This window comes from Gekko japonicus, unplaced genomic scaffold (genome assembly GCF_001447785.1).
Source record: "Gekko japonicus isolate JY-2015 unplaced genomic scaffold, Gekko_japonicus_V1.1 scaffold808, whole genome shotgun sequence".
NCBI lineage: Eukaryota > Metazoa > Chordata > Lepidosauria > Squamata > Gekkonidae > Gekko > Gekko japonicus.
Window position 1 is genome coordinate 688277 of NW_015173697.1, and position 12385 is coordinate 700661.

The 12385-nt window shown below is 42.4% G+C and overlaps 1 protein-coding gene across 1 annotated transcript in view; it reads left to right on the forward strand.

Annotated features, from left to right (window-relative positions):
• The window catches only part of LOC107120486 (sodium leak channel non-selective protein-like), a gene marked incomplete at its 3' end in the record, with an annotated part of 128571 nt that overhangs the window by 33953 nt on the left and 82233 nt on the right, over positions 1-12385 (forward strand). The window contains exons 3-5 of the mRNA XM_015423196.1: positions 3891-3974; positions 5564-5703; positions 9885-10013. Coding sequence (XP_015278682.1) covers positions 3891-3974; positions 5564-5703; positions 9885-10013 — 353 coding nt within the window. The remainder of the gene's footprint in view (positions 1-3890; positions 3975-5563; positions 5704-9884; positions 10014-12385) is intronic.

Here is a 12385-nt window from a genome sequence, read left to right on the forward strand (position 1 = left end):
CAACTGAAGCCCACGGTTTGGATTTTAGAATCAGGTAGAGATACATGATCTACATCTAGTTTGTTTCTGCCCTGTGACATCATATTCTTACCTTGGGTTCTGTTTCCTGGTCTCTCCAGATTTTGACAAAATGTTGGGATAGTGAACAGAATGGTAAAAACTAGCTTGTATAAATAATGACCCCTTTCCATCTATTCTAGAGAATGAATGTTTTTGTTTTCAAAACATGTGTTATGATAAAACTCTATTTGTCATTCTTACCATTGTTGTGAAAACTAACTTTTGAGTACTGACCAGTACAGAGACATAATTTTTTTTTGAAATTTTGAAGCCATAGAAGAAACTTTTTTGGAAACGGACATTTCGTAAATAATTGAAATGTATGCAGTGCTTACTTCCTTATTGAGCCTAAACTTACTTTTAACAATATATAGTGCATTGGATTGGATCCAACCAGCTTTTCAGTTGGTGAAAAAGGATGAAGGGATTCTCCTTTGAGTACAGCCAAAAAAGGGGGAGAAAAACACAACCCTGCACGAGAAAGGTAACCAACAAGGCTGGAAAAAAGAAAAAGAAAGTAAAATATAACTATGCACGTAGTGCAAAGTACAAAATATCGTATATAATTTAATAATAAATTCAGGTGCTGAAATATCATTTAAAAACAATCCTGTGGTTCAGCATATAAGTACCCAATCCCAATATAATGTCCATTTATGTAAATATCGGTTTAAAAGTACATATTGTCTCCATATGCAAACGCTCCTTTAATTTAACAAAAACATACATAAAACTGATGATACACAGAATGGACCTTACTCACACAAAGATGTTCACCGTTGGAGTAAAATGGTGTCAACTTTTCATGTGATACAACACAATTCTTTTCCAGTTGTACCTGAGCACTCCATTGGAGCTTTGAGCATTTCAGATGGGACCTGAGATGATCCGTGGGCCAAGGAAATATTTTACATCTTGATGAGTTGCCCATGTTGTATCACAAGAAAATTGATGCGCATGGTCTTCACGTTGTCTGAATAGAGGAACTGCATGCATTTTGCATACGTGTACAGCTTCAGTCAATGTAAAACCAGGACTGGAAAATCCAGTTGTTAGTTTACCCATACCAAAGTTGTATGTGCATACAAATACTCATAGTGCTCCTTTTCAGAGAAAATAGCCACACAGATGGGAAGCAGTGTGTTTCTGACAGTGCAGTTGTTGGCTTCTTGTTTCGTGTGACATAATACCTGGAAAGGGCTTGTTTTGTAACATTTAAATGTGGGTATTTCTATGACCCAGATTTAAAAAGCTGTTTCAGTTATCCTTGAACCAGCTTTATCTATTTTGAGTTCATTAGTATCTGAAATCTAAGTAAGGGATACATCTCATTCACAATTTTCATTTATTGGCATTTTCCAACATAATTTTTAATAAAGGAAGATTCATATTAGGGGTGTGCATTCGGATATTTCCAAGCTATGATTGATTATACTTGACATTTGTTTTTGTTTTTCATCTAGACTTGGAGTTATCTAAAATTGCAAAAGGCACTCCTGAAATTTCAGGATTCCTGAAATTTATATCCTGATATTTAAAAAAAAAGTTATTTTAGGTTCTATTAAAAACAGTGATGGTAGACCTGTCCTCTGGAGTCTGGATGCCATATCTACGAATTCCTAATATTCCTAATTTTCTTTTAAATAAGCAATGATAATCAACCAAATGGATTCATGAAATGGTTTCAATACTCCTGAAATTTCAGGGTAACAGTAATCATGACCTTTCTGAAATAATGAAATGAAATTAAAATGAAAAATATTTGAAGTGCACACCCCTAATTCATATGTGTCACTGATGAGTCAGATATTGGTATTCTGAAAGTCCTGGAGACTACTGCCATACCTTTATCCGAGTCACATGTTGGCACATATAATTCCTTCCAATGTTATGCTTTTTCTTACTTTAGCAACCTCTAGAACATGTGAGTGTGTTGGTGGGGAAGGAGCTATTAACATGGGAAGGGGACTTGAGTGTACTTAGAGGCTCCATTTTAAAGTACTTTTGTAGGCGTTGATGAGAAAAATAGGCGACCTTAGGATATCAGTCGTCTATTTCCTGTGGCTGCAGGTTACCACAGTTTGTTAGTGCAAAGGCGGCATTATCAGGCGGTAACTGCAGCCCCTTCTCCAAGAATATATTCCTGTGTTCAGTGAGAGAGGGGAAGCATATGAATCCACAGTGGACGGAGAAAAGTGGATTAAAAGGTCTGCAAATAAATACCAAATGTGCAGCACATTCAGTTATGCTGTTTGGAAGAGATCTGCCTGAACAGTTCACTTAATATCTACTTATTTAAAACATTTCTATGCAACCTTTTCACCCAGCATAGCCTCTCTCAAGACAGCAAACCGTCAAGTATGTTGCGGGTTGGGGCCATAAAGGGGTCATGTAAGGTATAACTTAGAAGGAAAGATGTTCTTTTGCTTCCTCTTGGTTTATCCAGAGCGCACTTCTACTCCAGATGTATTGGCACAAAACAATGCAAGAAGTGGAAGGTACAGCTTATAAATGCTGGCTTTTGAAAGCCAGCGTGGTGTACTGGTTAAGAGTGGCGGAGTCTAATCTGGAGCACTGGGTTTGATTCCGCACTCCTCCACGTGAAGTCTGCTGGGTGACCTTGGGCCAGTCTCAGTTCTCTCAGAACTCTCTCAGCCCCACCTACCTCACAAGATGCCTGACCGTTGTGGGGAAGGGGAACAATTGTAAGCCACTTGGAGACTCCTTAGGGTAGAGAATAGTGGGGTATATAAACCAACTCTTCTTCATCTGTGGCAAATCGTCACAGGTCCTTGTGAGCAGCTGTCAGATAGAAACGTGTCCAATAGTGATCCCTAGAGTGGTTCCTGTGGATATCATTGTCCCCACCGATGGGTTTCTTGGCACCCATTTGCTTCTTTAAAGGTTCTCTTCCTTCAAATAAATAAACAGTTGCACCTTTCCTCTTCCTCTTTGTATTACTTCAGAAAAGCCCAGCAGGTACCACCTTTGTGTCTGGAGGGGGTACCATAGAATCATAGAGTTGGAAGGGACCTCCAAAGTCATCTAGTCCAACCCCCTGCACAATGCAGAAAATTCACAAATACCTCCCCCCCCCACACCCCCAGGGACTGCTATTCCATGCCCAGAAGATGACAAAAACCCCTCCAGGATCCCCAGCTAACTGACCCGGAGAAAAATTGCTTCCTGACCCCAAAGTGGTGATCAGCATTTCCCTGGACGTGTAAGAAAGGGCCACAAGAACTAAGCACTGAGGCAACCCTTCCTGCCCTCCCTCTCATGCTTAAGTTCACAGAATCAGCATTGCTGTCAGATGGCCATCTAGCCTCTGTTTGAAAACCTCCAAAAGGAGAGCCCACTACCTCCTGAGGAAGCCTGTTCCACTGAGGAACCACTCAGAAATAACTACATCAATAGCTTGGAAACTCTTCATCTTTTATTATTGGCCCCAGCACTCCATGGCAGCCATTTTGTGATAGTGCCCATTCCCTGTTCTCAAAATTCAAAATTGCCCACAGGATCAAGGAGAGTGGGGACGAGGGTAGGGCATCAATTGATTGATCTATATAAGCTGATCTCTGAAAAAAACTGATGGGAGTCGTTTCTAAGAAACTAAACTTGCAACTTCCTGTCTTGAATACAGTAATCATTTGCTTAAATAAACAGATTTTAACCTGTTGACGTTATAATTCTAAATAATAGAATATAATTGCTTCACCATATTTGAAATTCTTGTGATTTTTAAAAATTGTACCTGATTATGTCATTTAATATTAATGGTTAAAGATTGCAAATAACTCTTATTCCCTATTGATTTCTTTTCTTTTTAGGGGGATACCTCTTATGTGAAGGACCGCTGGTGTGTGTTTGATGGATTCATGGTGTTTTGTCTTTGGGTATCATTAGTTTTACAGGTAATGATATTGTATTAGAAAGAACACTAGAATATAATTTATACATCCAGCTAAGTCCTGGATACTGTTTAAAGATTTTTTTTTTAAAGGCAGTACAATCCTATGGGGAGTTATTGGAATTAATGATTTTACAGTGGAGTAATTCGATTATTATTTAAAACATTTTAATGCCACCTTTCCACCCAACTTAGGTTCTCCAAGACAGCAAATAATCAAAAACATTAAAAAGAACTTTAAAAATACATGTTTATATTAAAAAAAAACCCCTAAACAAAACACATTAATGGGAAGGAGGGTAAGTGTTGGAACAACCATAGGTGGAAGACAATGATAGAGTAATTCTGCATAGGATTGGCCTCGGAGAATCTGTCCTCCTATTGTAGCCAACACCTGTCTTCAGCAGTGTGGCTCGTATTCCTCAGAGTCAAGCCAAGATGGAAGATTCTCTAGGTCCAGGCAGTGGTCTTCAGGGGGTGAAGCTGTGCTTTCCTCTCCTCTTTCATTATTCTGCTGCAGCTTGGGGGTTGCACAATTATTTTCATAACCATTAATAGCAAAAAACAGCAAGAGACTGTTTCTTGACAGCAGTAAATAGCTACCTATAATTCTGAGATATCCAGTTATATCTCAGTTTTGGTCTTCTGTTGTAGAGCACTTTTAAAGAGAAAGTGCTTTTCCTGATTTTTACAGTGGATGACGAAGAATGAAAGAAAAAGTACACTAAATTCTGGCATTGCTTTCTGCAATGTTCCATTTCAGTTGCTGTATGTGGCTGTAGCTAGGACCCCGGAAGGATCCATAGGAATAGATCTGCACCCCAGTTTTAAGATGGTGGGTTGGATCTGGACTAAGTTGGCAGTTTCCGCTGATTCCCTCCTGCTTTGCAAACTTCCCTCATATCATTCTTCAGAGTCCCCTACTCCCAGGAGACCGGTGGGCAACAGTGGGAGGCAGGAATTACAAGATTAGTTTCTGAAGTATTGTTAAATGTATTGTTTAAGGGTATAGAAACCATCCTTTAATCGAGTATATTAAAACATGGCTATTGAAAATACTTCTCATGTATCCAACAAACTGCCAGTGGAAGGGGCAAGGATTTTCCCTGCATTCCTCTCTTTCCTGCGGCTCCTTTCGGCCAATGAAAAGATTTTACTGGGGATGCAGGACCTGCATAGACAAATCACTGAGTAGGTCTGGAGGCTGCAGTGAGGGGGAGGAACAGGTTGAAATCACCGGCAGTGGTTGGATACAGACTGATGGTGGTGGAGGAGGAAAGTACTGTTAAGTCACAGCTGACTTATGGCAACCCCACAGGGTTTTCAAGGCAAGAGATGGTTTCTTCAGAGGTGGTTTGCCATTGCCTGCCTCTGTGTCACAACCCTGGTATTCCTTGGAGGTCTCCCATCCAGATAGTAGCCAGGGCCGACCCTGCATAACTTCTGATGAGATCAGGCTAGTCTGGGCTATCCAGGGCAGGATGGATACAAGCTACCCTTCTGATTCAGTGTAGCTTTTTAAAAACCATAAAAACCATAATCTTATGATAAGAGAAATCAGAGGGAAAAAGGCATTCCTTTCTTTCCCCATAGGTGTTTGAAATTGCTGAGATTGTTGATCAGATGTCACCATGGGGCATGTTGAGGATACCAAGGCCTCTTATTATGATTCGAGCATTCCGCATCTATTTCCGTTTTGAGCTGCCAAGAACCCGGATAACCAACATTTTAAAGTAAGTGGTTCATTTATTTTTTGTTCTGATGTGTTGTTTTGCCAAATCTAAGCATGCGTATAGATCAAGATCGGTAGCTGCATTAGTCTGTATCAGGGGTCATTTCATAGAAAAAGAGCTAGGGGAACTCATTAGCATAACTCATTAGCATATGCCACACCCCCTGACATCAGGGGCCCGGCGGTGGACCTGCAAGGCCAGCGGGAGTGCGAGGAAGCCCCGCCAAGGCCCTCCCTGGCCCCAGGCAGGCAGGGGTGGGGAGAGGCGGGGAGGAAGCAACTTACCCTCCCTCTTCTCCTGCCTCCTCCTGGCTGAATGAGGGCTGGAAGCGGGGCGTTCCCCCCCGAAATGACCTCTGGTCTGTATGAGTGTGTAAGCATGAGTATGTACGAGTGTATAAATGGGGGGGGGAGAGAAGTACCATTTATTCATTTATTGCCGTATATAGTTCCAGGTGGTCAACCCTGTTGTTCTGAAGCAGAACAAATTTAGAGTCCAGCAGCACCTTTAAGACCAACAAAGGTTTATTCATATGAGCTTTCGTGTGCATGCGCACTTCCTCAGATACATTGGAAAGGAAGCTAGAGTTCAGACTTAAAGACAGAGGTTGAACAGCAAATTAACATGCAACATGATGAAGATGCTTTAAGATATGCAAAACCAAAACCAAATAACAAGCTAAGGTTATATGGTCAAGAGTTTATTGCTGTGTTTATCCTAATCATAAACCAAATCCTAACCAAATAATCATGCATTACTTAATTTCAGATTGATGTGGATTATAAATTGTGAATGGCTAGAAACATGGTACAGGGGCCTTTAAAAATATTGATCTCTCCAACATATTTTCAGGAGTGGAGACATTTATATATATAGGGACAAAGAGTGCTACCAGGTCTGAGATGGTGTGATCTAGATCAGCAGTAGCCAAAGTTCCTATTTAAAGGTCCTTATTTTTAGCTACTTTTGCACACTGACTTTCTTTGTTTTTGAGTGACTAGGGGTCTGTGTGTGTTCGTGTGTGCACATGCACAATATATATACAGTTGTTTCTCCTTTGTTTTACACAGTCAACATGATTTTTCTTGGAGTTGTAATTCTTCTGTGGAAAAATGGTTTTTTCAATCCTTGTACATGGGATCCTGCCAACCTAGCAGTTCGAAAGCAAGACATTGCAAGTAGATAAATAGGTACCACTTCAGTGGGAAGGTAACAGCGTTCCGTGTGCCTTGGTGTTTAGTCATGCCGGCCACATGACCACGGAAACGTCTTCTGACAGCGCTGGCTCTTCGGCTTTGAAACGGAGATGAGCACTGCAACCCTAGAGTCAGATTCGACTGGCTTTCAAGCAAGGGAACCTTTACCTTTACCTTTTACATGGGATAAGTTCTCTTAGATACTTCCGGGTGTCCAACTGCACAGCTTCTCTGCTGGAATGTTTGTTGGTAGAAGAGATGGCAGAGATTTCTGCTGATTCACCCCTCCTGTTGCAGGGGGGAAAAACCCTTTTGCCTCCATGATGTTCCTCAGGATCTGCTGACCCACGAGAACAAAATCTCAGAGGCTCAATGAACATATACTTGAGTTGGCAACTGATTGCCTACGTTTACAGATGAAGACATTTTGATCCAATAAAAAGTGCTCCCAGTTAAACAGGCAGCAGACTTGAACATCGCTAAATTATTTTTAGTGCAGATATTTACAAAAACAGCAGGTGGATAATTCCATCTTAGAAAAGGCTTTCCCACTCACACCTAGGAGGCAATACCTCTTCAAAGATGTTGCCTGCAGTGGCTCAAATGCACAGGCTTCAGAGGAAGGGGAATTCCAGGGGCCATGGCCATTGTTGGGACATGGAGCTAGGCAACATTTCCTTTCTTATGATGCTTTAATTTGGTCTGGGAAGGGGCCAGAGACAGTCTATTTCTGAGGTGCCTTGGTTCAGCCCTGCCTCTCCCACGGCTGTCCAAGAGGTCCAGTATCATTTCCTGCCTCTGGCAACCTCATGGTAGGACTGCCAAGCCCTTGGTGGTAGTGGGGGATTCCTTGCCCCCAGTCCCATTGCCTGCTGCCACTTGGAGCAAGGGTGGGATAATTTTTTTTGTAAAAATGCAGCCTCGTGTACTTACCAGAAGTAACGAAGGTTAGCTCTAAGAATCATCAGAAACTCTATTTTAGTTTTACCATGAGTGTCTAGTGATTCCTAGAGCTACCCTTTGTGACTTCCTGGGCTTTGTCACTTCCTGGATTCCTAGAGCTATCCTTTGTTACTTCTGGTAAGAACCTCTAGTAAATACATGAGGCTGCATTTTCTTTAAAAAAATTATTCTGTGGTGGTGGGTGCCACCCAACCCTCCCACTAATTGCCAGGTTGTTAGCTGAATTGCTTTATTTACAGCAATTGGCAATTTATAAATGGGTCCTTGCCAACTATACCAAGGTCCTGTTCCCACCAAGGGTTACCAGTAAAAGATTTCGAGGCTGTTGTGGTCAGGGGTTGTTTCGTAGAAAAAGAGCTAGGGGAACTCATTACCATAACTCATTAGCATATGCCACACCCCCTGCCATCACCGGAAGTGTGTCATAAGACCGCACCCACCACTCAGTTAGTCTTAGTCTTAAAGGTTAGTCTTAAAGGTGCTATTTGTTAGTCTTAAAGGTGCTATTTGAACTCTTGGACTATTTTGCAGCAACAGACTAACACAGCTACCTCGGGGAAGCTCCTGGATGGGACTGGGAGTCCTTGCGGAGGCCACGTGGAGTGGCCTCAGCCAGGCAGAGGGGGAGGACTCCAACTTACCCTCCTGCTTCTTCCTCCTCCTGCAACAGAATGAGGCTGGAAGCAGGGGGCTGCCGGAAGAAGGGGGCGGGGCTTCGTTGTGTGCCCCGCCCCCCTGCACCTCACCCGGGGGAATTGTGTTCCCCCACGTTCCCCCCCGAAATGACCTCTGGTTGTGGTTAAAATAGATGTCCTTTACTTAAGAAAATAAATCTCATGCAAACAATACTGATGCACTGACACATTCAATCAAGTTCCTTAGAAATACAGTATTAAAATTAGCACAGTTGCATTAGCAGGTAGGGTGATGGTGGGCAATACTTATCTATCTTGCAGAGTAGTTGCTCCAATGAAGAATGGATGGGAAGAAATAGAAACTAGGATCCACACTACCAGAACTTAGCCGGACTGTGTGGGGGTCTCTTGGCTGCAGATCAAGAGATCAAAGTAGAGGCAAGGGTTTGGGGATAGCAAGTGGGACTCAAGGGGAGTATAAAGCAGACAGGGGTTGTTGCGGGGGTTGCTAGCTAGGAAGGGCCAGGTGAATGGTCCTTACCTTTTATAGTGGATCCATTAGGTGGGTGGTAACTGTTCCAACCTATGGATCCACCTACCTGTTAGTCCGTCCCAAAAACAATCCTATTGGTTTTCCTATAGGAGTGGGAGGTTACCTATAAGGAGTGGCCAATATTGTAATCTAAAACCTTACTCAAAGGATGGCATCTGGGCATGTGTGAAAACCTTGGCGTCAGGATGCTCCATTGTAGTGTTGATGAAGCTGGCCATTCTCTTTTTGAACCAAATGTCCATTTGGCAGGAAATACCAATGCAGGAACAAAGCAGTGATGTGTCCTCCGTGACCACAAATAATTCTGCAATGGGGGCTGTCTCTGCTCAAGCTATTGTTTCTTACAGCTCACAATAATGGGTGTGTGTGCTTCTTCACCATGCTGATAACTGTGTAGCTTAAACCTTATTCACACGTGTAAGGCTTGTGCAGGCACCTTCTATGTGTTGCATCACAACAGGTGACTTAAAATGTACAGTTTTCTGAGCCTGTGTGTGTGTGTGCACAGTCCATTGTGTGTAGCAATAAATATAGTCCATAAAGCAAAATATCAAGTTCATTCTCTAACAAGGTACCAGCAACACTACTTCATGGATGGATTCTTCCCCGCAGCCTTTTTCTTGATCTCAGACACCTGCCTGCCCCCTCTCCTTTGGAATCTCTTATTCATAGATCTAAAATCAGATTGTAAGCATGTAGACATGACCTGTCTTGAATTGTTTTGTACAGTGTCTATTATTTTAGAAATGAACAATAAATAGTAATATATGGTTTCTCTATTTCTCATTAAATGGGCATTGAATGCATATTCTTTTTATTTTTGCTTTTGGCCAGGCGTTCCGGTGAACAGATCTGGAGTGTTTCGATATTCTTGCTGTTCTTTCTTCTTCTGTATGGAATTCTGGGGGTCCAGATGTTTGGGCCTTTCACATTTCATTGTGTAACAAATGATACAGAGACAGGGTAAGTATAAAAACCAGGATTTCTCTAACTTTATTTCAAATGTTCTTCTATGTTGGGCTAAAGTAAATCTAGTTACCGTGCTGAAAGAAGTCTGTCGAGCAAAAAATGAGTCTGCTGCTGAATTTCACTAAAAGCAGAATTTGGCTTGAAATTCAAGGCTCTTATGAGTTGGAGTCCTGAAACACCTGATTGACTCATGGAATTTTTCAATTTTCCAGCAAACCTACCCTCTATGCACCACCTGTAAGAAGGCACCTGTGTATGAAATGCATTTTCTTGTGAACATCAAGGGTCTCCTTGCAGGCAAGCCTTTCTTGACACTGCATGTTAGGGGCACCTAATGGACAAAGCTTATCATCTTTCCTACCTCCCCCCCCCCCCCCCCCCCCGCTTGGGTAGAAATTTTTATCTGAGTGACTAGGATGTCTGCAGGTATCCGCTGCTTAGAGTTACATAATTGAAACCCCCTTCCCATTAAGCTTGGGGTGAATTTTGCAAATATTTCTCGTTGCTTTTCCCTCTACTTCAGAAATCAGAAGCCGGTTGTGCAAACTGAACAACCGGTCCCGATTCTTTTCTTATCCCCAGTCTGTAGCATGGAGTGCCAAGAGCAGTAGCTCTAAATGCTAGAATAAGCATCTGCAGTGCAGCCTGGGAGTGTAATAAAATCTCTGTTATATTTTGGAATACACATTGCAAATCCATATGATGGAGAACCCTGCCTGTGGGGTCACACCGTGTGCTTAGCAGCAAGTTTCAGACAGGTTCAGTCCCTCACTAGTGTTCCCCAGTATAACCCAATGGCGCCTGCTGGTACATGTCCTGGTGCCCACCATACTTTTCAGGAAGTGGGCGGGGCCATTGGAAGGCAGGGTCTGTGACTGGCTGCCTTTATTAAAATGAAGGAATTTCTGCACCTACAATAGCAGTCACAGCACTGGAGGATCAGGAGGACTGGTAAACATCTGCACTTTCCTTAGTTCATGGTTCCATTCCCTCTTCTGGCACCCTTGGGCTTACCTTTGTTCTTTTTATTCCCCTTCTCTCCCGCCTCCCATAAGTCCAGAAGCAGAAAAGAGTATTTTTTTTAAAAAAAGAGCTGCTATGGGCTAGTATTTCAGGTGCCTGGAACACTTTTCCTGGCCATTGTAGGGAACAGAACACCTTTTATAAGAATGAGGAGGGGGAGTACGGGGATATAATTTGCTCCTGTTGTATACCACTTTGAGCAATGAGGCAAAGTGGCAAAGAAATATCATAAGCAATTGTTTTTACCCATAGTGCTTGATGGAAAAATCCAGCTACGGATGAGAGATTACTTCCAGATAATCCTTTGTTCTCAGATCATTACAAAATTGGCCTGAGTGATGTGGCTTCTCCATCTTGGAGAAGGGCCAGGAGGCCAGTTGTTGTACTTTAGGCATACTATTACTACCAGACCATTCACTCTAGGCATTTTCCAGGCAAGATCCTTCTCTGACTTACAAGAGTGCCAAATGTGTGTGTTTCAGGTGGGTTGAAATCTTGGGGTCTTTTTTGGAAGCCTGGTAAGCCAGTGAGAGAGAGTTAAGACCACCAGTCACAAGGTAAAAGAAGGCAATTTCAATTCAGGCCCCTATGAATGACATAGAATCAGCTTGATGGGCAGGGCTAGGGCTGCCAACCTCCAGGTGGGGCCTGAAGATCTCCCAGTATTACAAATTATCTCCAGACTGCTAAGATCAGTCCCCCTGGAGAAAATGGCTGCTTTGGAGTGTGGCCTATGTGGCATTGTACCCTGCTAAGGCCCTTCCCCTCCAAAAAATCTTTCCTCCCCAGCCTCCAGCCCCAAAATCTCCAGCTGTTTCCCAACCCAGCTCTGGCAACCTCAGGCAGGGCCCATTCTGACCTAACAATTTTCAGTGGGAAAGAAAGATCCCTCCAGGAAACATTACAAAGCCAGTTATCTTTAACATGTAAACAGAAAGCTGAAAGTGTCAGCTTAAAGTTTGAGACACAGAAAATGCTTCATTTCACATACCACTATTTATGTTTCTCAAAAAAGGGGGAAAGAGGCATTTTAGGCCTAGCATCAGTTAGCTTTTCTTGCATATAGACCCTGACCAACTTGGTACCCACCCAGCTAACCATTGTCCACCAGCAGAACTATGTTTGAGTCCAGTGTCATCTTTCAGACCTTTAAGACCAACAAAGTTTTATTGAAGGTATAAGCTGTCGTGTGCATGCACACTGCTTCAGATACAATGAAATGGAAATTACCGGTCCACACATATAGGTAGAGGGTGAGCAGTAAATTAGCATACAGCATAATGAAGATATTTAACAGATTTTAGGACGAAACAGGAATAACAAGCTTAGTTTATATAGTTAAC